The sequence below is a fragment of the Mobula birostris genome, chromosome 6, assembly GCF_030028105.1.
Source record: "Mobula birostris isolate sMobBir1 chromosome 6, sMobBir1.hap1, whole genome shotgun sequence".
NCBI lineage: Eukaryota > Metazoa > Chordata > Chondrichthyes > Myliobatiformes > Myliobatidae > Mobula > Mobula birostris.
In genome coordinates, this window is record NC_092375.1 from 71,742,567 (window position 1) to 71,770,527 (window position 27,961).

Here is a 27,961-nt window from a genome sequence, read left to right on the forward strand (position 1 = left end):
GGGGCATGCTAGCCAATGAGTGGGATGTTGTTCTTTCTGGTGTGTTTGGGAGCCGGGAATTCACGGTTCTTTTGCCGGGGAGAGATGAAGAGAGAAGACGCAAATGGAGAGAGTTGGTAGACCACCGGATGGAGTAGACCTGCAGCGAGGGTCTGAGGGTCAGCGACGATCAGAGGAGGTCGATTGTGTACAAACAACCTTATCAGGGAGCTCCAACGTTAGACTGTTTCATGAGAATGGGCCCTTTTTCTTTTTGTTTTCTTTACTAACCATATAGTCAAATTCAGAATTATAAAGCTCAATTGTTTAATCACATATTGTGTACTGTTCGTTATTTTGTGATACTGATTTGTAACAGGGGACACATCACATAGTATCCACCCAAACGAGATTTCTTAAGTTTGGCCGGGCCAGGGGCTATCATCTCCTATAACTCTCCGCTAGCCAAAGCGAGAGTTACAGATATAAAAGAGCAAATCATCTTCAAAAGAAACCCAGAAATTTTATTTCGTTTTGATTACAGTTAATGCTAAGAAGCATGACATTATAAACATGTATATGAAAGAGATGTACAGTTTGTGTTAACTTGTCTCCAGTGATGCCCGTTTCTTCAATCACCATTTCTGAAGATCTTTTGCAATTTCTTTTTGCTTGATATTCATTGTGTCTTTCTACTCTGCTTAAAGGTGATTGGGTTCCTGATCCACTGGCCACCTCTATCTTTCTGCACTTCAGAGATGGTTTCACAAAACTACTCCACAGATGGGCAGGTGTTGTTTATAGCCAAAAGGCAGACCAACACATGTAACAATAAATATATACTTATATGGTGTTAAAGCAATCTGCTTTTTGCATTTTTTATCTGAATGATTTGCTGATCAGTTATACTGAGTTAATTATTCTGTGAATTCAGGCAAGTCAGAACTTCAGAAGTGCAGTCTAAAATTTGGGTCATCAATATAAGCTTAAGATTCCTGCTAGGCCATAAGTAAATAAATTGATTTCCCATTTTGGCAAGTAGATTCTCAAACCCTGTAATTGAACACCAAGTAAAACATGGAAAAATTTAAATTTTAAGGATGAATTTAAGAATGTTAGAAGTTAGATAAAGCTGAATTTACCGTAGTTTACTCAGCCATAATTTATATATCTGGAAGCAATAGCTATTACTAATGCATCAGATGAAGATTGGTGAATGGTATATAGCTTTCTTTTCTCAGCATTACCTTTCATATATCAATTAATAAAACATTAGTAAATGATAACACATTGTTTATTTGCATTCAAAAAGATTTTCAGCACACACCTTCCCTTAGGCCCAGGCCTCTATATAAATCTCTATTTATGTTTATAATACAAATATTGATTAATTTTATTCCTCCGCATGAGGAGAAATTAATGTTGGATTACACTGCCATCTAGTGATCATGTTAAAAAAATGTTATTTTCCTTTGTCACTACCATTTGTAATCACAAAGGTTATACTGTTCATTTAATGGTAGGAAAGATGTGAAGTTATGAAGTACAGAATATAACCATCAGATATTACCAAACATTTTACAACCACTGCTGCAACAAGACAAATGACAATAAAGTTTTATGATAAACCTTGGAAAACGTGGACCACTTCCAATCTCTCAGCAAAGGCAGACATCAACTATGAAATTCACCTTCAATGTGCCAACACAGCCTTTGATCAACTGAGGGAAAGTGATTTGAAAAATCAAAACCTCAGTCCTGGCACAGACCTCATGGTCCACTAGGCAGGAAGGATCTTTGCCCTCCAACATGCTTCAGAAACCCAGACTACCTAAACCAGTCACCTCAAGGCTCTGGGGGAATACATCATCAAAACAACATCACAACATCATCAAAATTCACCGGAAGATACATAAACTAACATCAGTAACCTCTCTTATGCCAATGTTCCAGATACTGAGGCCCTAGTTACAATCAGTTGACTACATTGGACTGACCATTTTGTTTGCCTTCCCAACACTAGACTCCTGGAACAGACACTCTATTCTGAGCTCCATCAGGGGAAGAGATTACCAGGAGGAGAGAGAAAAAAAATTGCAGGATATGTTCAATGTAACATCTCCTCTGACTCTTGAGAACCTCTTGCTCATGACTAACCCCAGCAGAGAAATGCCATTCAGGATGATACTAAGAACCATGAATCAGGACCAGAGTTGCCCCTCATAAGTGATGGGAGGAGCACACAGTCTCACAACTCCCCACCTGCCCAGCCCATCAGGGACCTGATGTCCCAAGTATGGAAAGGTCTGCAGTTCCCATATTGACCTCATTCACCACCTCAGAACACACTGAACTGAAGTGAAAACAAATCACTCTTGATCCTGAGACTGCTCAGGAAGATAACAAAATGTAGTGGCCAATTGGCACACAGCAAGATCTCACAGTCATTACACTCATTTACCACTTACGTTACTAAATAACGAGTTTCTTTTAAGTAATGTTGATATGAAATTTAGAAGGATGAAGGGGGATCTCATTGAAATGAAAACTTCTGAATATTGAAAGGGCTCAACAAAGTAGATGTGGAAAAGAAGTTTCACATGGTGGGGGGAGTCTAGGACAAGAAGGCACAGCCTCAGGATGGGGGGGGCGTCCATTTAAAACAGAGATGCTGAGAAATTTCTTTAGCCAGAGGGTGGTAAATTTGTGGAATTTCTTACCACAGACAGCTGTGGAAGCCAGGTCATTGGGTGTATTTAAGGCAGAGCATGACAGGTTCTTGGACATGATATCAAAGCTTACGGGGAGCGGGGCTGAGGAGGGGTAAAAAAAAAGGATCAGCCATGATTGAATGGCGGAGCAGACTCGATGGGCCAAATGACCTAATTCTGCTCCTATGTCTTATGACTGAGGAATATACATGTTAGTTCGAAATAGCACTAAGATAGTTCTCCTATTCTTATCAGAGGCAGTCACTGATATCAACATTCTAATTGGATAAAGGACACTTTAACATAGATTCACTCGTTGTACACTATATGTACAGTAGATATAGCACATCATGCATTGAATGATTAGCGCACAGTCACATTTAATTGCCAAAATTATATTAAAAAAATAAAACTCTTGATTAGAGTTTTGATTGATAAGACTCGGGGCAAAAGATGGAGCAGTAGCTGCCAAACTGCAGAATGAGCTGTCGTAATTCATCTCCAGTTGGTCCTAAAGATATTCCTACCACAACAAAGGCTCTCCGGCACTCTCAAGGTGTTAGCCTGAAAGGCTGATACATCAGAGTCACACTTACTCTCAACAGTGTCATGTTAGAAATGTCAGTTGTTTTCAATAATGATGAATTTCTGAAAGGATAAATCTTTTTAATAAAGTGCATTGTAACTTTTATCCTCTGAAACTCTTCAAGTGCCTTTACATTACAAATAGAAGTTCCATAATTCTTGCAGACACCCATTCATTTTGATGCTTTAAATAAAATGGGCATGTGTTGGTTATGACAGAATTAATTTAAAGACACGAGGTTGAAGCATAATACAACTGTTGAAACTTTAGAAATGTTAACTTTCATAAATAACTCTTAAGATTATGGAACAAATAACACCAGTTTAATCCAAAAGGATTCATAACATCAAAAGGCCTAAGGAAACCTGGTATTAAAATAGTTTGAGGTTGAAATCCAACTACCCAAATTCCCACCCAGAAAGGTACAATTGTAGGCCTGCATTAACTTATGTATGGATTTGTGGATCCATGGACATCAAACCAGGTCCTTCATCCTTGCAAGATCAGCCTTAAAGTAACTGTTTTATGTTTGCTTCTTCAGAAATTTTTAACAATTCTTAAAAAAATTGCTTGGACTGCATCAGATCAGTCAGAGAACTTATGCTGGATTCTAGCAGCCAGAATTGGACCCTAATTTGCTTAAACCATCCATGCATCTGCTTTGGCCAGCACACACAAAATGCTGGAGGAACTCAGCAGGTCAGGCAGCATCTACAGAGGGGAATGAACAGTCGATATTTCAGGCTGAAAGCCTTCATCAGGTCCTGGTGAAAGATGTCAGCCTGAAATGTCCACTGTATATTCCTCTCTCGAGACCTACTGAGTTCCTCCAGCACTTTGTGTGTTACTCTAGATTTCAGTATCTGCAGAATCTCAATTGCTAAAACATTGGTTTGAGTTTGAAAAACATTCAATTCTGTCCCCATATTTACAAGGTATCTCCCTCATAATTAGATGGGAACCATAAAAACTGGAATAATATTGTTAAATTCATGTATCACTGCAAGTCTCCAGAGTTCATTGGTCCAAGATGTAGAAACCCACTTCATCAGAACCCATCTCATATCAAATGAAATGGTACTATATTTCCCATATTTTAATAGAAAAATATTTCGTATAAAATACATATAGCACAAATGAAAAATAAATGAACCAAAGCACAGATTTCAGATCTTATGCTTGTCTTCTATCATCACGTTAATAATACAGCACATGATAGAGGAAATCACAAGTCAGAGTGCTAAAAAATTCCGATCACAATGAAATAAAATGTTAAAATAACTAGCTCACGTTGTGAGCATATCTCACAAACATATCACGGCATCCAATGCCTGCCAGAAGCCTTAAAGAATAGATATCCATCATGTGTCCTGTCAACTATGTCTTTGTTATACCTTCTGTTTTTCAATGAGCTCTTTAAGTTCCTTCCAGTGACCATCCTTCAAAGAATCTCGGATAGATTGGAAGAATGCAAAGTAGTGGTGGAGGTTGTGGATCATGAGGAGAACTCCAGCCAATAGCTCATTGGTCAGTAGAAGATGGTAGAGGTAGGCACGGGTATGATTCTGGCAACAATAGCAAGGACAGCCCCGCACCAAGGAGCTGAAGTCATCACGGAACCTAAACATTGCGAATCACATAAACACCATGTCACTCAGCATTCCAAAACCAATGGTTCTCCTAAACAAATCTGAACGAACATCAGTCTTCATCAAGATTACTGTAGTAAAAGTAGAATACAATTTCTCAAAATAATGCTAAATGAACTTCCCTTTAGACCACTCATTTAATCAAAAATAAAGCTCGCAGTTATAATATCTGTACTTTATTTATTTTTTCTGAACTAAGCAAATTGGACTCAAAGGAGAAATTTTCCTTAAGTGAGTAAACTGCTGACAAGGATTACCGACCAATTATCGACAGGGAGCTATTAAGCAAAACTTGGCTCATACTACCAAGTAAAAGTTAGCTGCAGTATACCGCAACTCTTAACCAAACGGACTGTTTAGCAGAAGCAAGCAATGATGATTTGAGCCCTAATGCAAATTCAATTGCTAATCAAATGATTAGGAACTATAGGCAGGAAGGCCTGTAAGTGATAAATTTCCCATTTCTTTTGGCATAAGTGATCACTGATGCTGGAGAGTGTTGTTATATACAACAGCAGTTAAAGTGGTTATATACCATGAGGTTTATTTGCCTAGATTAGAGATACATCTAAGCAAATAGATTAAGGTGTCAGACTGAACCTTGTAATATTTAGGCTTCACATGAAGAAAGGCATAAAGCATTACATGAATAGGAAGTGAGCAGTGGCGTAATAGAAAACCACAGTGGAATTAATAGGTTAGCTATATAAAAGAAATAAAAAGGTCTGCAGATCAAATAAAAACAGAAAATGCCAAAAACACTCAGCAGGTCAGATAATATGTGTGGAAGGATTAACAGAGATGAATGGTCTCAGACCTCAAGTGTTAATTCTGTTCCTCTTCTCACAGATACAGTCTGGCCAGCAGTATGTGCTTTCAGCAATTTGTGCTTTACTTCATCCTCCTGCAGGTATATAGTTCCACCGCACATATTAAAGGGCTTATTCACTCTACAAGTGTCACACTGTACAAATGCGCAAAGGAAACAAAGATGAAAACAAAAGTACAGGAACATTCAGAATCCACTAAGTTCTTGCTCAGGATCATTGCAAATTTCACTATGCAGAAGCAATTCAAATTTAATTTGACCCATGTCAAACTGGCAGATTTTCTAATCACTTTGTTGAGATAAATTGATTTGGAGCTTTAACATGCTTTGATCAGAATGTTAATATCAGCATTACAATGTTTTAACAGCCACCTTTTGTTATCATTCTACATAACGTATCTTAGCATCATAATTACACAATGTCACAGCATGGCATTATCGAATTACCAGGAGAGGAACAAAATCAACTTCCCAATGGCAAATTACATTTTATAATATTACATAAAACTGAAGAAGTAATATATTGTGACTTCTCTCTCTCTCTCTCTCTACATATATACACACACACACACACACACACACATACATACATACATACATATATACATACACACACACACACACTGAATACTTCAATGCGTTTACAGAATAAAACTGTATTTGATAACACTTACTTCTCATTTTTCAGGTCAATTGAAAAAGCAGTCATCCTTCCCTCACAGTCCGGGCTCTTACTTTTGATCTCATTATCCCCAGAACCGTTTCTGTGTAACACTGAAATTTAATCCAAAGCACTTATAAGTTTTTCTTGTACTTTACATCATTCCCTTCCAGTCCTCTGACATAATTTCACAAAAGGTGAAGTTTGGCTTTTGAAAAAAAAATAACCCCCACCAGTTAAGTCACCAGTCATCAATTTTTTTCAGAGGATATTTATCTCTGTCATTTTGGGTGATGCAATCGTAAACTGCAATTTACAAACTTAGTTGAAAGGCCACACATTGGTGTATGTGAAAGATACTGTTTAGAAACTTAAGCAAATTAAAATCATGATACTTTGAGGTTTTTGAGTAGATATTGAAAAAATTTCCTCATTGCTGAAAACTGAAAATATAGAAGCTGAACATTTAAGTAATGACAGAGACTTCTGAGAATATTACAGGTGACACAGTTTTATCATGATGCTGATGATTTTCTAAGCGAGGCTTTTAAAAAGGAAACCTCAACTGAAATTTCAATGCCTCATAATCATCATTCACATTTGAGATGCAGAAAAAGTTGGTGATCAAATTGAATTACTTTCTGAACATCCTGCCAGCTCAATCATACACAGTGGTATACGGAGCATTCAAAACCAATTCTTAACAGTGTAATTGAACAACCTTCCAAACTGAGCACTAAAGAACAAATTCCATTGTAAAGTACAAATACTTAAATGCACCCAGTGATAAAGTTAAACAAGTCTGCATTTGACCCTAATACAGCTTTTGCTCCTCAATCTCAAAGGCAGCTTTATGTCATAAGTAGCTTGGAATTACTACAGTTATTCCTTGGTAATTCATATGAAGTAATCACCAGACTTTGCACTGTGACAGTTTAAAACTTCATACTCTCCACCATGGGACTGTGGAACATTAAACAACTACACTGCACCACTGTTGGTGCAGACACGGTTGGAAACACTCAGGAGATCAGCATCTGTGATGCAAGTCAGATCATCAGCAAACACTTACATACACAAACTGCACCAATAACAAAATTAACAGAAGCACAAAGCATTCACAAAATGCAGAGATTAAAGATGTAAATTGATATTTCAATAAAACCTTTTATGAAATAGCAAGAGTCTTGATTATATGAACAAAAAAAAACAGCCAATTATAATATTTAAACTATACAAAGCTCAACATTTCAACAAAATATATTCAATCCATCTGTATCTCCTTATTTAATAAAATTACACTGGACAACAAAGATTTTGCTTCCTACATACTTTTACGTATATTTTATGGATTTTGGGCTGCTGATCATGAAAATCACTATGAAATTTCCCCATCATACAACATTTTTTTTGAAATCACCTATATTTGTTTTTCCAATTCATAATTCAAGTCAGAATAACTGATGCCAAACTTTTTTTTGGGGATCACAAATCAAACAGGTCCACCAATGACAGGCAACTGGACAAACTTCCAGTGGGACCAGAGAAAATCGCATGGAAGGCATTCAGGATGTTGTTGAAAATTCTCTTGGCAACTACAGAGCACCAAACTACATGCAGCTGGTTGACAACATGCTTCAAGTATACAAAACCATGAAGCACAACTTGTCACTAATGATTCATTTTCTGCATCTCCTTTTAGACTTCTTCCTGAAAATCTTGCAGTCCGTGATGAGCATGATAAAAGGTTTCACCAGGACATCGCAGTCATGCTGGCTGATTAGTGTTGGACACGTAAGCAAGAAGCCTGAGACAGCGTACATTTTTAGCTTAACTGAACTATTGCAAAACGTCAGCACCCTTATGCAATTAAATGCATTATAGTCAATAAAAGTTAATTTCTTGTTTCTCCAAATTCCTATATGATACAATAAGTCTGAAATTATATTTGTGTTCAGCTTCAAGCAGTCTATCATTAACAAAAAAAAAATTCTGAGGAAGGAACACATTAAAAAAAATTGTTGACCAGTGTTATTCTTTAGCGTTTAATTAACATACATTATGTTTGTAATAAATCAGATTTTCATATGATTTAGCGAGCGCACTTCAGGAAACTGCATGCAGCCACACAGGCCCAGTGGTGCAGGTTTATTCTCAAGCTATGCTGAGGGAGCATAGCACGATACATGATATCACTAGGCTCAGTCAAGGTTTGATAAGAGGTGGAAACCAAGGGATTGAAGTTGTTCCAGTAATTAATTACAACCAAGTTCCAGTAACTGATTTTGACATGCCCTCATAAGTGTATGTCAGGTGAAGGCAGGACAAAGCTGGTAGCATACATTTTAAAGGGATGTAAACCAGGTTAATAAAAAGCCCAAAGCTAAATTCCCAAGCTTTGGGCTTGGGAAGGTATCTTTCAACAGAAGCAAGGGAAGAATATTCAGAAAGAAGTTGGTATAGAAAAGAAACAATATTTCATAAAGCTAATTCAGATATTTTGTGTGTGTCGTCTTTAAGTCATTACTTTCCCTGAATCACAAAGCAGCTCATCAATGCAACTCAGTTTGATGTATTGAATCTTCATTGATGTGAATCCCAATGTTGAATTAACAGATTCATTAAAATGAAGTTCAAAGTACCTAAATCAGGATAGGTTTTTTTGCATATTATAACATGAGCATTTTCACACTTAGATTAGATGATTAACAATAGAAGTGTCCTGCAGTCTAATATATAATTCAAGATGACCCTGTCACCTTCAAAGCTGCAAAATCCAGTTTTCCAGAGAAAGGAATAGTCAGTTGATGGGACCTTAAATTGTCAAGGAACTGTAGACCAGAGGTGATCATATGTTTGATCCCTTGGGTCCTGAGCAGTTCTGTACAGAATGTACTTCTGCAAATGTCCGGATCTCAGGATTCCTGAATACAAACAAAGAAGCTCCAAACATCCTCCCAGAGGATCAGATCAGTCATTCCACCTCTGCACCAACACTGGACTTTCTCCAGTTCCACCACTTTGTGCTGGTAAATCTGCCTGCCGAATCTATGCCAGGTTAGACCTGTAGCAGACAGACAAAAGAGACTGCAGGTACTGGAGTGAGCAGCAAAAATCACTGAAGGAACTCATCAGGTCAGGCAGCATGTGCGGCGGGAAATGGGCATTCTATGTTTCAGCTTGAGACCCTGCATTCGGGCCTGCAGCAGCAACAGTAACTTTACAGTAAAAACACGTATGCTGCAAAGAATGAGTTGCAAGTAATTTATAACCTGTTCACTTAATTGAGTTGATGTAAATACTTAATGTTTAGTGATTTCAAAAATCATATTTCAGTTTTAATAGTTTCTTTTAAACATTATGAAGTATTTGTGAACCCTAACCCTATTGTTTGATCGTTCTGCCTGGCAGCACTTTTAAACTAATCGGCAAAGGATTTCTGTTAGCTTTCTAATCAGAAAATCCAATGAGTACAGAGCTGGTTTAAAACAACTTCTTACAAGAGGGCCAGTGAAAGAGCAGGACTAGCAGGTGGGCCACGGTGAGAAAAGCCTGGGCTATTATCGTTCATAATATTTTAAATTATTTCCCCCTTCATAAAAAGTGCCCTCTGGGCTACAAGGAATAAAATTCTCTGGATATATTTTTATGATGTTGGGCAGAACAGGCTATCAAAAAATTGGAAAATTTCTTACACAAACATTTCAAAATATTAAAAAAACTATTAAAACTGAAATGTACTTAAAAAGTTCAAGAATTCAATAAGCAATCTGAACAGATGATTAAATTTGTCAAAGTGATGTGCAAAGACTTGGGGCATGCATTGAAAGGACTAAGTGAGAGAGATCACTTGATGTTGAGGGAGGCAGCATACTACCTGGGCTGAAGAGTACAATGGGAAACAGAAGATTTCATTAGTCAGGAAAACTATTTTGAGGTTTGGGAATGGTGTTGTTCAGTGACTTGGTTGAAAGTGGGCCAAACTCAAACCACGGACTCCAACAAAGATTTGGCCTAAAGGGTCAACAGTTAAAAACATGAAAATATTAGCAGGAATAGGTAATATAGCACCCTCAGGCCTGCCACAGCTTGGTATGATCATAGCTGATCTGTGCTAGGCCTCATTTCCTGTTTCACTGCATTCATTTCCCTGATCTGACAGAAAACTCTGCTCTCTCTTTAAATACCAAGATATAGCTTCCATTACGTACCAAGGTAGAGAATTCTAGCTATTCATCATATTCAGTAAATAGTTTCAACACACCTCAGACTTAAGTGACTGTCCCAGTTTTATAACAATGCTCTCTTGTTCAAGATTATTCTCTCACGATCTTAACCTTTCAATAAGATCACCTTTATTCTCATAAATTCCAAAGAACAAAAATGCAATTTCTTTAGCCATTCATGATAGGAATTATCCTGGTGAATCATTTTTAGACTGTTTTCAATACTAATATACAATATCCTTTCTTAAATAATGGACTAAAACTAAGTAAAGTGTGTCCACAATAATTTGCTGCAACTGTCTGCTAATCCCCAGCAATGTGTGCACAAGAATATTGATACTGTATTTTATTTTAGAGATACAGCACCCTGCCAGCACAACGAGCCCACTCAACATATCTAAACCTTGTTGCAGAGTTTGGGCCTTGCCACCCCCCCCCCCCACCTGCATTCATCTATTGCCTGTCAACTTGTACGTCTCCCATACCCACTGCCTTTCTATTCCGGCTTCTCCCCCACTTCTTTTCCAGTCTTGATAAAAAGGGTCAGCCCGAAATATCGACTTTTATTTCCCTCCATAGATGCTGCCTGACATCCTGAATTCCTCCAGCATTTTATGTACATTGCTCAAGATTTCCAACACCTGCAGAATCTTGAGTCCCTATTGATATGTCATGCTTTGTCGATGCACTCAACACATTTGAACACTGGTATTCTCTCAGAGGTACCTTCTGTCTCTGGGTCCTCCTGGTATTTAAAATTGAATGACAGAGCTCTTCCTTGCTCAGTAACCTGATAGGGGAAAAAACCCTCAAACAAATCCACTCCTCTTGATACACATTCTAGTACTTCATCTGGCTTTCCAATCCCATGGATCAACCTTAGATTGAGAGAAAGGGAAAAGAAGAGAAAAGCTTAATAGATATTAGAATGTAAAATAATGTAGTAGTTAAAACAGTTACAACTAATGCTAGAGATCCTCAGCTGGCTTGATGGCATCACGTGGTTAACCTAAATTCAGAAAAGTGCTCTAGTGGTAAACATGGCATAAATCCAATTTTACATTAAACTTGTTCAGAATTCACATTTTAGACAATTCAATGATTTTCAAATAAATCCATCCTTGGCACTTAACAATCATCAATGTAATAGATCTTCTTACTAAGAGAAATGAATCATCAAAACAACTGATGGCATACTTGCTTTTTTCCTTCCAACTATCATTAAATCTTGAAGATATCAATTTGCACCAAGTTCTTGTGTTATCTTCAGCTGAACCTCCATAAGTGAACCTGGACTGCATTAGAATCAAAGCCATGGCAGTACCTCCTGTGGTGTTAACACACAAGACAGAGGAGAAGTTGTGCGACTGAATATTGTGGGAAACAACACCACTGTCTTGGTCTATGCTATAATCTAATTTCCTACCCAGTCATTCCATCCTATTCTTTAGCAACCGTCTAGAGACACAACCAGACAGTGTACAACTTTGGTTTTATATCTGACACTGAGATGAGCTTCAGGGCATATATCCACATCATCATTAAGGTTGCCTTTATCTATCACCATCTGTACGGCCTCAGACAGTCTTCTGCTGAAATCCTGAACCACAGATGTCTTATCTCTAGATTTAACTAGTCAAATTTTCTCCTGGCTACTCCTCTTGAACCATCCTCTGTAAACTTGAGATGATGCAAACTTCGTTGAATCTATCCAAATTGGTTCAAAATCCATACTACCATTACTACAGAGCTAGTGAGCTACATTGTTTTTCAATTAATAAGTGCCTTGACATTGGAAGCCTTATCTATGCTGTCAATTCCAACCATCACTTAATCTCTTCTCATAATACCCAATTTATTATTTTTCTTTTAAAATATTTACCCACCCCCCTCCCCATTCTGGCAATACAGGCTTCAGTTGTCAATTCTGGAAGAACTTCCCTTTAACTCTAATGTCTCTCTCCACTGAAATTCTCTCTAAAGGTTTTGCCCAAGATAATGCAACTGTGAGGCATCTTGGGCACTTTGCTATGAAGGAACTCTATGAATACAATAAACCTGACTTTTAAATGTCATCTTATAGATTAAATGATGGAAGTTATCCATAAACATCTGATTTCAAATGCAGAGTAAATATGATGTTTACTGATTTTGAATTTAATAAAAACTAACCTTCTCAAAATGAGAAAGTGAAATAACTGGTTGCTACTACTAGTTCTCACAGTCAGCTTTAGAGCAAGAGAATTGGAGAAAAATAACTACATAGTAATACAGATTTAATAAAGGCACAGTAACAGTCATATTCCAGCTAGTCCCATACCTTGGTTTGTCTGCAGGCAGTTCTCCTGTAACTGAGGAGATTAAATCCAGTTTCAGGTCGTCAGGCATGGTCTCTCCCTGAAAACCATCCAAAAGGAAACCTCCAACCGGTCGCTTCATCGTTTCTCTGACCGACCGCAGCCTCTCCTCAAGAATGTCCCCTCCTTCTATAACTCCTATAATTTCTGTGTCCTTCAGATCCTGGACAGCAACCAAACCCACCACAAGTGTTAACTTTACTCAGTTTATTATGACACAATTTGGGGTCAATCATATTGCAATTCTGGAAAAAATTGCATACTGATTTGTAGTTATATTTAATCACTTTATTTATGTATTCATGTTTCTTTTGGTTTGCTCATCTTGACCTCAAGTAGCTAAAGATTTGCTACACCATAATGTCACAGAAATCATATTAAGTTCCCAGTTGACATTTCTGCTCTTAACTTCTGTTCTATAGTCACATGTGAAATTTATAGGTTTGGCCATATTTCCAAGATCAAAATGCCCAACAATATACACTGTGAAGATTCACACATACTTGGGCATGATACCAGAGTGCAATTTCTATGGGTAGAACCTGCTCATATTTCATCCCTATTGGATAGTGAGGCTCAGCCTTCTTCCTGAGAAGCACCTCCTCTCCACTTATTATCAGATCTTTCAAAAAATCTTCACAATTGTAAACAGGACAAACCTAAATAAATGATCACTATCCTTTGCAATTCTTTATTCCCTTTGAAGCTTCATTGAATATACAGTGACTTTTTTGTGGTCTGGTCATCCTTGGATGGCAGCAATCAAGACTTCTCATTCTAAGACCAATTAAACCCAAAATTTTGACATGAAGTATCTTTGCCTTTGCTCTCCACTATCAAATCTCCCTGACTCTAGCTTTTTACAGTCCTAATGAACATTGCCAATCTTTTGTACCCTCGGGTATGACTATAATAAGTATTCTCCTTGCTCATTTTCCATTCCTCACCAGTTAACCCTCACATTCTGCTGCCAATATTCTGCTGGCACTATGATATTCACCAGTCACCTTTGTCATTTCTGATCTTAATGGCTCCTTCTCATACAGACTCAAATAACTTTCTTAAATCCATCTGTAATCTTTCCTTGCTCAATCTGAATCATTCTGCGTAACTCGATATTTTATTTAGGGTTGTTCTTTCTGAGCATTCTCGCTTCCCTGTACTCTTTCCAAGCATGTTATTTAATATTTCCTGCAAGAGCTTCCTGCTATGTCTCCACCTTTAAGATCCATCTCCAAATTTCGTGAGCCTTTACCTTGAGATTATGCTCCCTATTCCAAATATTTCTCCATCAGAAGAATCAGTCTCTCAATGTCTACCCTGTTGAGTCCTGACAGGACTTTGTGCATTTCAACAAAATCACCTCTTTTCATCTAAACTTCTAAACCCAACCTGCTTAATTATTTCTTCACAAGATAACCCTTTCACACCTGGAATCAATCAAGTGAATGTTTTTACCTCTGAATTCTGATGCACCTTGAGACATTCATCCAGGAAGCGCAGAGTTCGATCCACTAGTTTATTTATCCTCTTCCTTGACGATCCTGGAGGCAGTGGCTCTCCGTCTGCCAGGCACTGGTACCAGTCAGGTTTGAAAGCTTGTTGTATTGCCATGAACTTTGACATTGTCAGCTCAATTCGGCCACCTCCACCCCACACTGATACAGTCTTTTCAAAATAAGGTAATAAAAGTATATCAGATCTTTAAGACACCAAAGTCATTAGTTTATGTAGAATGTTACAAAAGCAATGATAATATCTGAAAATAAATATACAAATCCAATAGTTTTCAATTATGCTACAGAAAAGAACCTGATTAGTTAACTCAAGCTTAAAGGGACCTGATTACGTGTCATATTTGAATTATGAAAAAAAAGTCCTCTAGTACTTCTTAGGTCTAAATCTTATACTCATGCAAATCTCAAACTAAATTACATTGCATAAACGTCAACAACATAATTAATCAACTGCACATTGCCATCAGACGTATAATTCAATGTCTCTGGTTTTCTTCTGCCTCTAACAGTTTCTGCAACAACTTACGTATCAACTGTAGCACCATCAATTGAAACAAAGCTTCTCAGGGCAATTTGCAAGAGAAACTGGCATGGAGCCAAATAATATTAGAACAGACTCTGCCCCAGAGGGTTTTATGGAAAATCTTAAAGGAGGACAAGGTAGATATACTCCAAAGATATTGTATCTAGAATGGGTATATTGAGTTAATGAAACCAAAAGCACATTCATGACTAAAGCTGATGACATGCAGTGATCTTGAAACACTTTAGCTTGACATTTACAGACATATGGGTGAAAAGATCCAGGAGGGGGTCTGAAACCAATATGAGAACTTATTGCACATTCTATCTTCTTAACGCAACTCTTATTTGGACAGCAAGATGTAGATGCCAGAAACCTTTTAATTGTCCAGACTATCACAATCCACTGAATACCCTGGATATCAATAACAGACAGACCTAAGGCATCACTTAAGACCAGCTCAGCCTAGCTAAGGTGCAGTATATAATTATAATAGTAGTAGTATGAATAAGCAGTTTGCATCAGTCTTCGTAGTGGAAGACTCCAAACAGCATGCCAGAAATTCGTAAGCATTGGGAGTAGAAGTGAGTGTAATCGCTATTACTAAGTCATAGTCATAGTCATACTTTATTGATCCTGGGGGAAATTGGTTTTCGTTACAGTTGCACCATAAATAATAAATAGTAATAGAAATAGTAATAGTAATATTAGTATTAGTAAACAGTAAATAGTAATAGTCATAGAAATAATAAATAGTAATAGAATAGTAATAGAAAATAGTAATAAATAGTTAAATAGTAATATGTAAATTATGCCAGTAAATTATGAAATAAGTCCAGGACCAGCCTATCGGCTCAGGGTGTCTGACCCTCCAAGGGAGGAGTTGTAAAGTTTGATGACCACAGGCAGGAATGACTTCCTATGACACCCTGTGTTGCATCTCGGAGGAATGAGTCTCTGGCTGAATGTACTCCTGTGCCCACCCAGTACATTATGTAGTGGATGGGAGACATTGACCAAGATGGCATACAACTTAGACAGCATCCTTTTTTCAGACACCACCGTGAGAGAGTCCAGTTCCATCCCCACAACATCACTGGCCTTACGAATGAGTTTGTTGATTCTGTTGGTGTCTGCTACCCTCAGCCTGCTGCCCCAGCACACAACAGCAAACATGATATCACTGGCCACCACAGACTCGTAGAACATCCTCAGCATCGTCCGGCAGGTGTTAAAGGAGTAGGTGCTTGTGAAGCTGAATGGTCTGAAGATAGATAAGTCACCTGGACGAGGGTTCTGAAAGAAGTAGCTGAAGAGATTGTGGAGGCATTAATAGCGATCCTTCAAGAATTACTAGTTTCTGGAATGTTTCTGGAGGACTGGAAAAATTGCAACTATCTTTCCTTTCATAGGCCAGCAAGGCTGGCTTCAATGGCTGGCAAAATGTTAATCTATTACTAAGGAAGAGGTACACGATAAAATAGGTCAAAGTTAAAAGTTTCCTTAAGGGGAATCTTGCCTGAGAAATCTGTTGGAATTCTTTGAGGAAATAACAGGCAGGATAGACAAAGGAGAGTCAGTGGATGTTGTTCACTTGAATTGTCCAGAGGCCTTTGATGAAGTGCAGCACATGAGGCTGCTAAACTATGGTGTTACAGGAAAGATACTATACAGACAGAAGACCAGCTGACTGGTAGAATGGAGGGTGGGAATAATTGGGGCCTTTTCTGGTTGGCTGCCGGTGACTAGTGGTGTTTCAGGCAGGTGGAGCATCAGTGTTGGGTTTGCTACATATCACATTATATAATAATGATCTGGGTGAATGAATTGATGGCTTTGTGGTCAATTTTAAGATAGGTGGTGGGGCAGGCAGTGTTGCAGAAGCATGGAATCTGCAGTAGGACTTGGACAGATTAGGAGACTCGGCAAAGAAGTGGCAGATTGAATACACTATAGGGAAGTGTATGGTCATGCACTTTGGTAGAAGGAATAAAGGCGTAGACTATATTCTAAATGGGGAGCAAATCCAGAAAATGGAGGTGCCAAGGGACTTGAGAAATTTAGTGAAGTGTTTCCTAAAGGTTAAGTTGAAAGTGGAGTTGGTAGTGAGGAAGGCAAATGGAATGGTAGCATTCACTTCAGGAGGACTAGAATTTAAAAGCAACCATGTAATGCTGAGGCTTCAGAACATATTGGTCAGACTGTATTTGGAGTACAAGAGCAGTTCGGCAACCCATTTCTCAGGAAGAACATGATGGCATTGGAGAGTCCAATGGAGGCTCATGAAAATGATCCAAGGAATGAAAGAGTTAACATATGAGGAGCATTCGATGGCTCTGGGCCTGTACTTGCTGGAACTTAGAAAAATGAGGGGGGAGGGGATCTCATTGCAACCTATCAAATATTGAAAGATCAAGATAGAGTGGATGTGGAGAGGAAATTTTGAAAGCATCACCTCAGAATAGAAGGACATCTCTTTAGAACAGAGATCAGGAAGAAATTTTTAAGCCAGAGGATGGTGAATCTGTGGAATTCATTGCCACAGACAGTTGTGGAGGCCAAGTCATTGAGTATATTTAAAGCAGAAGTTGACAGGCTCGTGATTAGTAAGGATGTCAAAGATTATGGGGCGAAGACAGACGAGTGGGTTGAGATGGAAAATAAATCAGCCATATCCAAATGGCAGAACAGACTCGAAGGACCCAGAGGTCTAATTCTGCTCCCCTGCCTCCTGGTCCTATGGTAGTTACGGCACTGTATACAAAAACCAGTGGTCCTAGTTGAATTTTCTTTCTTACAAGGTTGTTGAAGACAAGCGTACAAACTACAATTGCCATACAACTGTGAAACAAGCATTAAACTTAAAACTATCCAGTGTGTGGTCAATGTATCAGCACAGCTAAGTAGGAACCTGAATTATTTTGAATCTTAAAAAAAAGATGATGTAATAATGTTAGATAACATGCAAAGATACTGATACTAGGATTTATGTAATCATGACTGGCCCTTCAGTTAATACTAACTAAAACAATAATAAACTACACTAACAGGCTAATAAAATAAAAGAAATAAGGGAAAACAGGAGGAATGATTACAAGTACATTTTAAACTCTGTTCCTGTACTTGTTACTAACTTACTTTATTTGTGTTGTACCCTGATGGACATGGACTAACTGGGTCGTATAGAGAACAATAAATTAGCGAGTCTGGCATGCCTGTAATAAAACAGAGTGATAAGCACTTGTTTAATAATTCAGTGTAAATCAGAAACCTTAAGTAATCAAACTGGAATGTTAATAACATTGAACAGCATCTCTATGAAGGCATTCTTCCAAAAGAACTTCATCTAAAAGTAAACAGAGTAAAACATAAGACAATGTAATTAAAATAAAAGCAAGTGATGGAGTTGCTCAGCATGTCAGGCAGCATTTATAGAGTTAATAAACGTCATCAGTCTGAAACATTAATTGTCTCCATCTCAATAGATCCTGCCTGACTACTTCCCTAACATTTTCTGTATTTTTATTTCAGATTTCACTTTTACTGAGATACAATACAGAATAGGCCCTTCTGGCCCTTCGAGCCACACCACCAGCAACCCCTGATTTAACCCTAGCCTAATCACCGGACAATTTACAATGACCAATTAATCTACTAACCTGTACGTCTTTGGACTGTGGGAGGAAACCAGAGCACCTGGAGAAAACCCACACATTCCATGGGGAGGACATTCAAACGCAGGTTGCTGGTACTGTTAAACACTGTACTAACCACCACACTTACTGTGCTGCCCATGTCAACATCTGCAGTTTTTTTTAACTTATCAATATAGTCGGTTAAATTCACAATAGCGTAATTTAAATTAATTTGATGGTACAAGTGGTGGAGGTGATTTCTCACAGCTTCAGTGATCAAGGTTCATTCCTGACCTCTGGTGCTCCAATGCCCTTCCACATTCCAAAGAGGTGCAGGTCAGGAATCATTGTCTTCAGTGTGAGATGTACTGTGCATCTAGCAAAGAGTGGGTGGGAATGTACGGATACTACAAAGGGATTAGTATGGGAATATTACCATGGCTGCACAGTGGTTGACACAGACTTGATGAGCTAGAGCCTGTTGTTGTTTGATTCTATGAAACCAGATGGATTTGCCGGAGGATCGCACATTAGTAAAACATTTCACTTGCTTTAATTTGAAATTTCCAGCATTGATTCTATTTTTCCTTGCTAGTGCTCATTTTAATTTGTCATATTTGTACAGAATGCTGGTGAGACCGCACTTGGAGTATGTGAAACGAGCTACCAGAGAAAGTGATTGAGGTAGATACAATATCAACTTTTAAAAGACAGTTGGACAGGTACATGGATTGGCAAGATTTATAGTTATTGGTAACCCAAATGCTGCCAAATGGGATAAGCTTGGTTGGAGCATTTTAGTCAGCAGGGGCCAACTGGGCTGAAAGGCCAGTTTCTATGCTGTATGACTCTATATTTACTTTTCAAAAAAATTGGAACTATTCAATGCAACCTCAGACTAACTGAAGAAAGGAAGATTTATCTACACTGTTGACTACAATGTTACGACAAAACACAAAATTCGATGCCTACAATATGCAACATAACCTGGGATGGATTGCTGTCTGCTGTGAGAGAAAAATTAACATTTAATACCTATGAATTTTCCAATGCCCTCTTTATATTCTTCAAGAACTTCTTGATGTTCTGCACTGAGGGGGAAAAAAAAGAAAAATTGCTCACAGAAGAATGCCAAAGATGCTCAGTTAGAAAATTCAAACCCAAATACACTAATCTGAAGCCTTATAGTTTGTCTCAAACAAGACTGAAGCTAGATCCTTTGAGCTCTAAAAGATATTGAGTTTTTACTTATTTCAAGCAAGTCTCAGGATCTACATTGTTTTGATATCTGGCCCAAACTTGACATACATAGTTAGCTTCCAATGGGTCAGATAACCAATCTGTGTGAGAGCAAGGTTCAAGGCAGTTGTTCATGGATTTTACGCCGAGGATCAAAGACAATAGACTTTTTGGTTTGGAGAGATTTCTGCTCAGGCAAGTATTGTCAGAGATGGTGGTGGAATAAGTAGTTAGTGGTAAGATGGAGCTGAAGGTGATCAGCATCCAGGTGGGACACAAACATTGTGAATTATGATGAGAAATGCTGCAGAGTAGCATACAAACCTTGGGGAGCTACAGCAATAATAGCACAGGAGAAAGAGAGAAGCTATAACATGTATGCTGGGTGCAATTCAGTCGCTAGATGGAGTAAGGACAATTTGCCCAGCTGTTGGAGAATAGCTTCATCAAACCATGGTGCAAACTGCAGACAACCAATAAGGATGAAGAAGAACAGCTTGTCCCATGGTTATAGTGACAGAATGTAACGGGAGTTTGATAAGCAGAATAGTGGTCAGAGAGTCCTCTAGGGTCAATAACCAGAGATCAGCAAAGTCTGGAGATCAAAGCCAGAGGTCAAAAACAGCAGTTGGTGAATCCAGAAGTTGAGACTCAAAGGTCAAAGCCCTTGGATCAGCACATCCAGCAGTCAGAGGCCTGTGCCTGTGATTCTGCAAGCCGGGGCCAGGGACTGGAGGTTGGAGGATCCATGTCTTGAGTCTGAGGGTCTAGTGCCGAGGTCAGGGGCCCAGGGAGGCCTATCTCTGGGGCTGGAGGTCTATCTGCTTGTGTGAGTGCCCAATGTCTTGAACCTGAGAGTCCGGTGCCAAGGACTGGAGGTTGAGAGTCTGGAGGCGGTCTGCTCTGAGGCTGGAGCCCATTTGTGTGTGCACCCATGTGTACATGTGTATAGGGTGGGAAAACAGCTTGCTTTACTGTTGCTGTTTTGTGTCGTTGCTCTGCTGATGAACATTGTGGGCGTACTATATTGGTGCTTGAATGTAGGGTGACATTTGTTAATGGAAGCAACACCTTTCACTGTATGTTTCTATGTACATGTGACAAATGAATCTGAATCACTGGTATAGCAAAGATGGAAATGCGATATTGACAATTCAAACACAGAATTGCAGAAAAGAAGTGTATGTATTCTAAAATTTTGGACAGGATAGTTTGACAGTGATTTGTAAGAATAGAAAGACCACAGGTATGTATTTGAGGAAAAAGGGATTTAGTACTGGGTCAGTCAGAACGGTTGGTAGGAACCATAGCTAGCCCAAGGGAATTGTCAACACCAGCTTTCAGGCGACCAGGGTAATCATTAGTTTGTTGCAAACAGTTCAAGGCCACAAGGGTAGGGTCTCATAGGCAGAAGAGATGAGAGGGCAGCTAATTAATAAGCCAGACTTCTGAAGACTTAATTTGTCTCATACAAGGCTGAACTTCAAAGATACTGAGCTTTCATTTATACCAAGCCAAGGCTCAGGACCTATATATTGTTCATTTTGCACCAGTGAAAGAGCTTCAAAATATACATGTTATTCCAGACATCATAGAGGAAGCATCTTTGGGTGGGGCAGGTAAGAAGAGAAGGGAGGTTCATTGTTAGGAGTTGGCATGGGAGGAAGGAGAGGAGTCTTCAGCAGAGAGATTTAAGTGTGGGGTGTGGTAATGTGACCATAAAGATATTGGTGGGGAGGCAATTATTGGAAAACATAGTCAAATGCAAGAAGCTTAAGTAATAGTTTTAAACCATGGACTTTTTCACCAATTTCACCTTAAAGCATTTAGCTTGATAGCCTACAAAAAGAGGGGCAACACACCCAAATAGCCTGCTGAAAGGATTTGATCTTTGTGATAAAATTTCATGCCACTTCTTGCTGTGAGAGAGGGCCAAGACTTAAGAATGAACTTTGTAAAGTGAAATAATCCAGTGACTGTTTAAGTATTTATGGTAACCTTTGAATAGTGAGCAATTTCGAAGCTGATAAAAATGCGTATGGTTCATTAGATCTTCTATGAATGGTTAACCTGTGTGTTCCCCAAAAGCATTTGGTGCTTGAACAGAGCAGAGATGATATATTGGGAGAAGAATGTGAGAAAATAATAAGACTTAACATGGACATGAACATCAATGCTGATGGAGGTTGTGATTTAATGCCTGCCAAAGTATCAGGATGAATTTGAGCTGAAGACTAATACAATGGAATACAAAAGTGTGCAGTAAATGAAGAAAAGGTTTCCCAAAATGATATTCCAGACAATGATGTCCATAGACAGCAAAAACAACATGAAGTAAGCTTGAACAAGGCAAAGAGGATAGAGTAAAGACTGATTCAAGAAACTGTTCAGAGATTCTCTTATCAGTGAAAATTACAGATAATGTTGTGAGACATGGTAAGTGACATGATTTTTGCCAGGAATGCACTGCCTCAAAGAGACATTTCTTTATTAAGTGGTTCATTCCAAATGCTGACATGGCAAAGCCCAAGCATAATTACAATGTACACAACTAGTGATGTTCATGCACTTCATGTTGTTCATATTTATCAGATAGAAAAGCAGAGTGTAAATTAAGCATGCATTATTGGTCATTAGGTGTATAAGATGATGAGAGGCATTGATCGTGTGGATAGTCAGAGGCTTTTTCCCAGGGCTGAAATGGCTGCCACAAAAGGGCACAGGTTTAAGGTGCTTGGGAGCAGGTACAGAGGAGATGTCAGGGGTTTTTTATGCAGAGAGTTATGAGTGCATGGAATGGGCTGCCGGCAATGGTGGTGGAGGTGGATACGATAGGGTCTTTTAAGAGACTTTCGGATAGGTACATGGAGCTTAGAAAAATAGAGGGCTATGGGTAATCCTAGTAATTTCTAAGGTAGGGACATGTTTGGCACAACTTTATGGGCCGAAGGGCCTGTATTATGTTGTACGTTTTCTATGTTTCTATCTTTCAACCTGGAAATGTCAGGAAACTTCAGCGCTTTGAGACCTCCCTCCAGGTTATCTATACCCAATTTACAGTGTAACTGGTCAATTGGCAGCATTGGCTTAAAATCACTACCAGGATTGTTTTTGGATTGAAAAAACAAAGATTGCTTTTTTTCATTGTTAGAACCCAAATGTAATTTTAAAATGAACTGAGCAACAGTTTGATAAAGGGATTTAGAAAACAAATTTAGGGATTTTTTTTTACTTTCCAACATCTCAAAAGCTAGAGAAGAATGCAATAGTTTTTGTTCTTGTATTCACAGTACAGTGGGGCTATCAAGCAATTATCAATGTGACCAGTGTGAATTACAATTGACAGTATAACTTCTCTAGATTACTTATCATACTGCATACATCATGACCCTGAAACTGATTTCAATGTAACTAGTTTTTAAATGACAACTTGAATTAAACCACTCCAAATCAACACGGATTTTACAACACTAGTTTTTATTTTTCAAAGCAGATATAGGAATTTCTGCACAGAACACAACATCACATTTACATCTCAACCCAAGGGTTAGGAAAATAAAAAATTATACTTGCACATACAGTGTAGATAACGTCAGATGCACAGGTTCAGGAACTCCTTCGACAAGGCTAAGCGTGTCATGGGTTAGGTGGGGAGCTGTGCCTGTCCGTGTATAAAGAAGGCAACCAGGAATGTCAAGACTTTTACTGCCATTCCGTCCTACTTCAATCAACTTGCCCTGACGGCAGCCGTTCACAATGCTGGAGAGGACTAACTTCATCTTTTCTGCAATATCTAGAGAAAATTTCCAACTGGTTGATCGTTTCTTGGAGGCAAATTCACTGCTAACTGTGTGGGTTTTTTAGTTTAAGAAAAACTCACCACACTGTTGAAGCTTCTGTGAAAAAAAGGAGTGGCATTAAAGAATATGCTACTGTATCTTTTCCATTTGCTACAATCCGAGAACATGAATTAAAATCTATCTGAATGGCTGGAGAAAATGAGAAATGTATTTATCAAGGTAAAAGACATTAGCACCTAGGAATAGAAATATTTTCCACATTGCCATCTAAGAAAACCTCAGATACGTCATGTCCAAGTTTCCAGTAAGACCTCTGATGCCTGACAAAATTTCTTACTTCAGGAGATACTAGAGACTACAGATGCTAGAATCTGAAACAACCACAAAATACTGGAGGAACTCAGCAAGTCAGGCAGCATCTGTGGAGGAAATTAGACAGTTATGATTTCAGTCAAAACAGTTCATCCTGAATTTTACTTCCACCTTGGCAGAGCACCCCTACTCCAATAGGAAAACTTGATCAGATTGTAACAATGCCCTGAAGACAGGAAAAACTGCAGCAGTTTTGTGAATTTCCCTCATCATTTAGTCCAAATATATAACTCATGCTTGTACGTTGTCTGAATTATGTACCTAAAGCTCACTATACTTGTGTACAGGACAATAAACTGCACTTGACTTGAAAGAAAGAAATTTGCCTTAAACTGTACTAATCTCAATAGCAAAACACATTTTCCAGTTCGAAACCAATTCACCATGAACTATCTCTGCAAGACAAATGTGTTTACCTTTAAATGGTTTTCAAAATTGCTTTATTTTTTTAATTCACGCAATCATATTTTCTTCTCAATCATCTCCATCCTTTTAATAGTTGTCTTCGATTTATGCTTATTTTTTCTCCAGCCTGTTTATCCATGTATTTAATTTCTTTTTAAGTCTAATCATGCTAGCTTTTTTATTCTTGATGTACCACCAAAATCAAGTTAAATACACCACTTAGCATTGAGTTAAATAGTATCATTCTAACAAACAAACATGTATAATGAGAATTCAACTAATACATTTATCAGCTCCCAAGTACTTCAGACTTAGGGAAACAGAAATGATAGGACTACTTACTGGTCTTTATAAAACTTTAAAAGACAAACTACTGAAGCTGGTCGGACATGACATCACCTAGTAAGAAAAGGTAAATCTGGAAACAGTAACTAGGAGGTATCCTGTTTGGATTTTAAAGGTCTGAATGGGAAAGGAAACATGGAGGAGTTACCATTCCAGGAAAGAGTAATCCCCTATTATTTTTTCTAACAAGTTTAAGATCATGTCAATACATCAACACTATCTCCTGATTTTCCTCACTTCCCCTTCCAACCTGATGTCTTGTATTGTAATCTCAGCCCAACAGATGATGGGCTCAACTCTCCCCACCATTAGAGATATCTCCATGAGGTGTTGCCTCAGAAAAACAACACCTATCGTCAAAGATCCCCACCATCTGGGCCATGACATATTCTCACAGCGACCATCAGCAAGCCTGAAGTCCCACAGTACCTGATCATGATAAAATTTAAAACCCTGTTTTTGATACAATTGTGTTAATTTTACAGCATGCAACTAGATGAGATGTCACTTTTGTCAAGTTTTCATTGTCCAACAGTGGTGATTACACAGGATACTAACTTTGGAATAGAAAGTGGACAAGACTGTAGAATGCTGATCAAATTAAGATGCTTATCAAGAGTTGTAATAGAGTTCAGGAAAGGAGATGCAATGATTATTGGATGTCAATGTAAAAGGGTCCATCATAAGGTAATGGCTTAAATTTTGCTGACTCTTGGAATTTCTTCACAGACCCTCTCGAGTCCATGAACAACTTCCGGACCACCCCCCCACCCCCACACACACAAATCTATAAGACCAAGGCACTCTATTTAAATATCCAAATGACTCACTACCTGTGCTCCATCACCTGACACCCCTATCCAAGTTCAGCACTACCCATGCTGGGGAATCCATGTTCTGACTCCATGCTGAGACCTGGTGTAAGATTTACATTTCAGTGGAGTACTGGTGCGGTAAACTTCCTAATTATCTTTAAACATTAATACTACATCTTAGGCAGTCGCTCATGATCAAAAAGGACATACTTCCACCCCAGTTTTGTGGGTTATGAAGCGATGATGAGGGCAATCTGCAATCCCTTCCGCAGACGGGGCAGGTGTAGGTGGTTTGTGAGCTGCTTCTGCCACTTACACAGGACCTGTATACATTCCCAACGCATGCTTGTCAATACCATCCCAAATGTCGATTCCCTACTTTGAGCAAATCCTTGAAACATTACCCTCGTCTGCCTAGCAGTGATAGTGCAGTGAAGTTGGGGGATGTCATTGCTCCGAGAGCCAGCATAGACGCTCGGCACTAAGCAGCCTCCTTCAATGTCATAAAAAGTTAGGACGGACAAATAGACTTCTATCATTTTGGAACTGCCTTTACCAGTATTTTATTTATAAATTCTTTAAATTTGACTCAAGCAAAGACTTGGTATGACATCAAAGATTAGTGAATTCATATAAATGTACAGGAGGGAGCATTCTGACTGGTTGCAGCACTGTCTGGTATGGAGTGGCCAATACACAGGAAAAGCTGCAGATGATTGCACACTCGGCCAGCTCCATCATGGGCCCCCACCAGAGAGGGCATATCCAAAAGGCAATGCAGTGCTTCAAGAAGGTACTCACCATCCAGGACGTGCCCTCTTCTCATTACTACCATCAGGAAGGAGGTACACTCAGCTGAAGATGCACTCAGCACTTTAGGAACAGTTTCTTCCCTTCCACCATCAGATTTCTGGCCAGTCCATGAACCTCACTATTTTTGTTCTCTGTCCTCTACTTATTCTTTTATAAATTTGATTGTAACTTCTAATAATTGTCAATATATTGTACTGTACTGCTGCACAAAACAACAACTTTCACAACATATGTCAAGTGATAATTTCCCACCCACCTAGCTTCACCTTCTGCTAGGCCTCCTTTCCCCCACCTTTTTATTCTGGCATCTTCCCTCTTCCTTTCCAATCCTGAAGGGTCTCAAGTTAGAAACGGTTGACTGTTTATTTATTCCATTGATGCTGCCTGACCTGTTGAGTTCCTCCAGCATTTTGTGTGTTGCTCAGTGATAATAAACTTGATTCTGATTCTGAGATCTGAATTCGCGCGCTTTTGATTAATTGTCCAGTAATTTACCATGAATTTACCCAGTTATATCAATGTGTCACAACGTTCAGCACTCTTGCGATGCAGTAAAACATTTCAAAGCACTTCAGAAGAGCACTGTCAAATCCGACACAGACCCACATAAAACTGAACAACAGTTTGGTCATAATAGCATAGTTTTAAAAAGTTTCTAAAAAGAGAAATCTTTTCTGCATGGTAGATTAGGGGATAATTCCAGAGATTAGAGTTTTAAAAAGCTCAAGACCCAGCCACACACGTAACAGAGGAATGATTAGAAGTTAAGTGAGTTAGCAATTGGTGAAGCAAAGATCTTGCAGTACCGAACCTTATAAAGTTCGTACAACACCACGGAAGTGCAAGGATGTACATTTTAAAATAACGTTGATTTTAAAGGCAACATTAAGGAACAACTTGTGGTTCTAACATCCGCGTATTTCCTATTCCATGGGACTTTATGACTTTAGCAATCACCAATGATTGCATAAACTCTGCTACAGAAGGGAAGGGGAAATACTCTCAATAGTCAATGAGCAGATTCATTGATCTCTAAACAACAGGAATTCTGCAGATGCTGGAAATTCAAGCAACACACATCAAAGTTGCTGGTGAACGCAGCAGGCCAGGCAGCATCTCTAGGAAGAGGTACAGTCGACGCTTCGGGCCGAGACGAAAAGTCGACTGTACCTCTTCCTAGAGATGCTGCCTGGCCTGCTGCGTTCACCAGCAACTTTGATGTGTGTTCATTGATCTCTGCCCAGTTACCAATCTGTGAGTCCCAATGCCACGCTCATCGCCACTAACATGCTTGAGATAACCCCAAAGGAAGGAGAGAGATGTTAATAACTAAACCATCCTAACTTTAACTGCTAACAACCATTGTGCATCCCGGATCTAAGAGGCCACAGCCTCCAGAACAAAACCACGCTCACCTTCACAGGCTATCCGGAAACGGCAGTCGCTATCAAATCCCACCCAATCAAACCTCCGATAGCTCCTGCCCGGAATTACGTCAC

At 38.8% G+C, this 27,961-nt stretch overlaps 1 protein-coding gene across 4 annotated transcripts; it reads right to left on the minus strand.

Moving 5' to 3' along the window:
* Window positions 1–498: 498 nt before the first annotated feature.
* On the minus strand, window positions 499–27,952 carry qtrt2 (queuine tRNA-ribosyltransferase accessory subunit 2). 4 transcript variants are annotated; one of them, XR_011886345.1, is made up of 10 exons: window positions 27,878–27,952; window positions 23,492–23,808; window positions 19,709–19,764; window positions 18,177–18,253; window positions 14,457–14,666; window positions 12,962–13,161; window positions 11,368–11,519; window positions 6,429–6,528; window positions 5,743–5,829; window positions 4,815–4,896 (listed from the first exon to the last, which is right to left on the minus strand). XR_011886345.1 is itself a non-coding variant. In XM_072260632.1 (9 exons), the coding sequence occupies exons 2-9, from the start codon at window positions 23,689–23,691 to the stop codon at window positions 4,665–4,667; spliced, it is 1,227 nt and encodes a 408-aa protein (XP_072116733.1). In that variant the 5' UTR covers window positions 23,692–23,808; window positions 27,878–27,952; the 3' UTR covers window positions 499–4,664. The 4 variants fall into 4 exon arrangements, 3 of the variants coding, with proteins under 3 accessions (XP_072116733.1, XP_072116734.1, XP_072116735.1); XM_072260632.1 differs by lacking the exon at window positions 5,743–5,829 and having other exon boundaries at window positions 499–4,896; XM_072260633.1 differs by lacking the exons at window positions 5,743–5,829; window positions 27,878–27,952 and adding an exon at window positions 26,451–27,559 and having other exon boundaries at window positions 499–4,896.
* Window positions 27,953–27,961: the final 9 nt, after the last annotated feature.

Coding starts and splice junctions, on each gene's coding strand:
- qtrt2 (XM_072260632.1), bottom strand. CDS start 23,691: ATGAAGTTAGTCCTCTCCAGCATTGTGAACGGCTGCCGTCAGGGCAAG. Junction 11,520..12,961: donor CTGCCTGCAGACAAACCAAG/GTATGGGACTAG, acceptor TCTCAATCTAAG/GTTGATCCATGGGATTGGAA. Junction 4,897..6,428: donor ATTGACCTGAAAAATGAGAA/GTAAGTGTTATC, acceptor CGCAATGTTTAG/GTTCCGTGATGACTTCAGCT.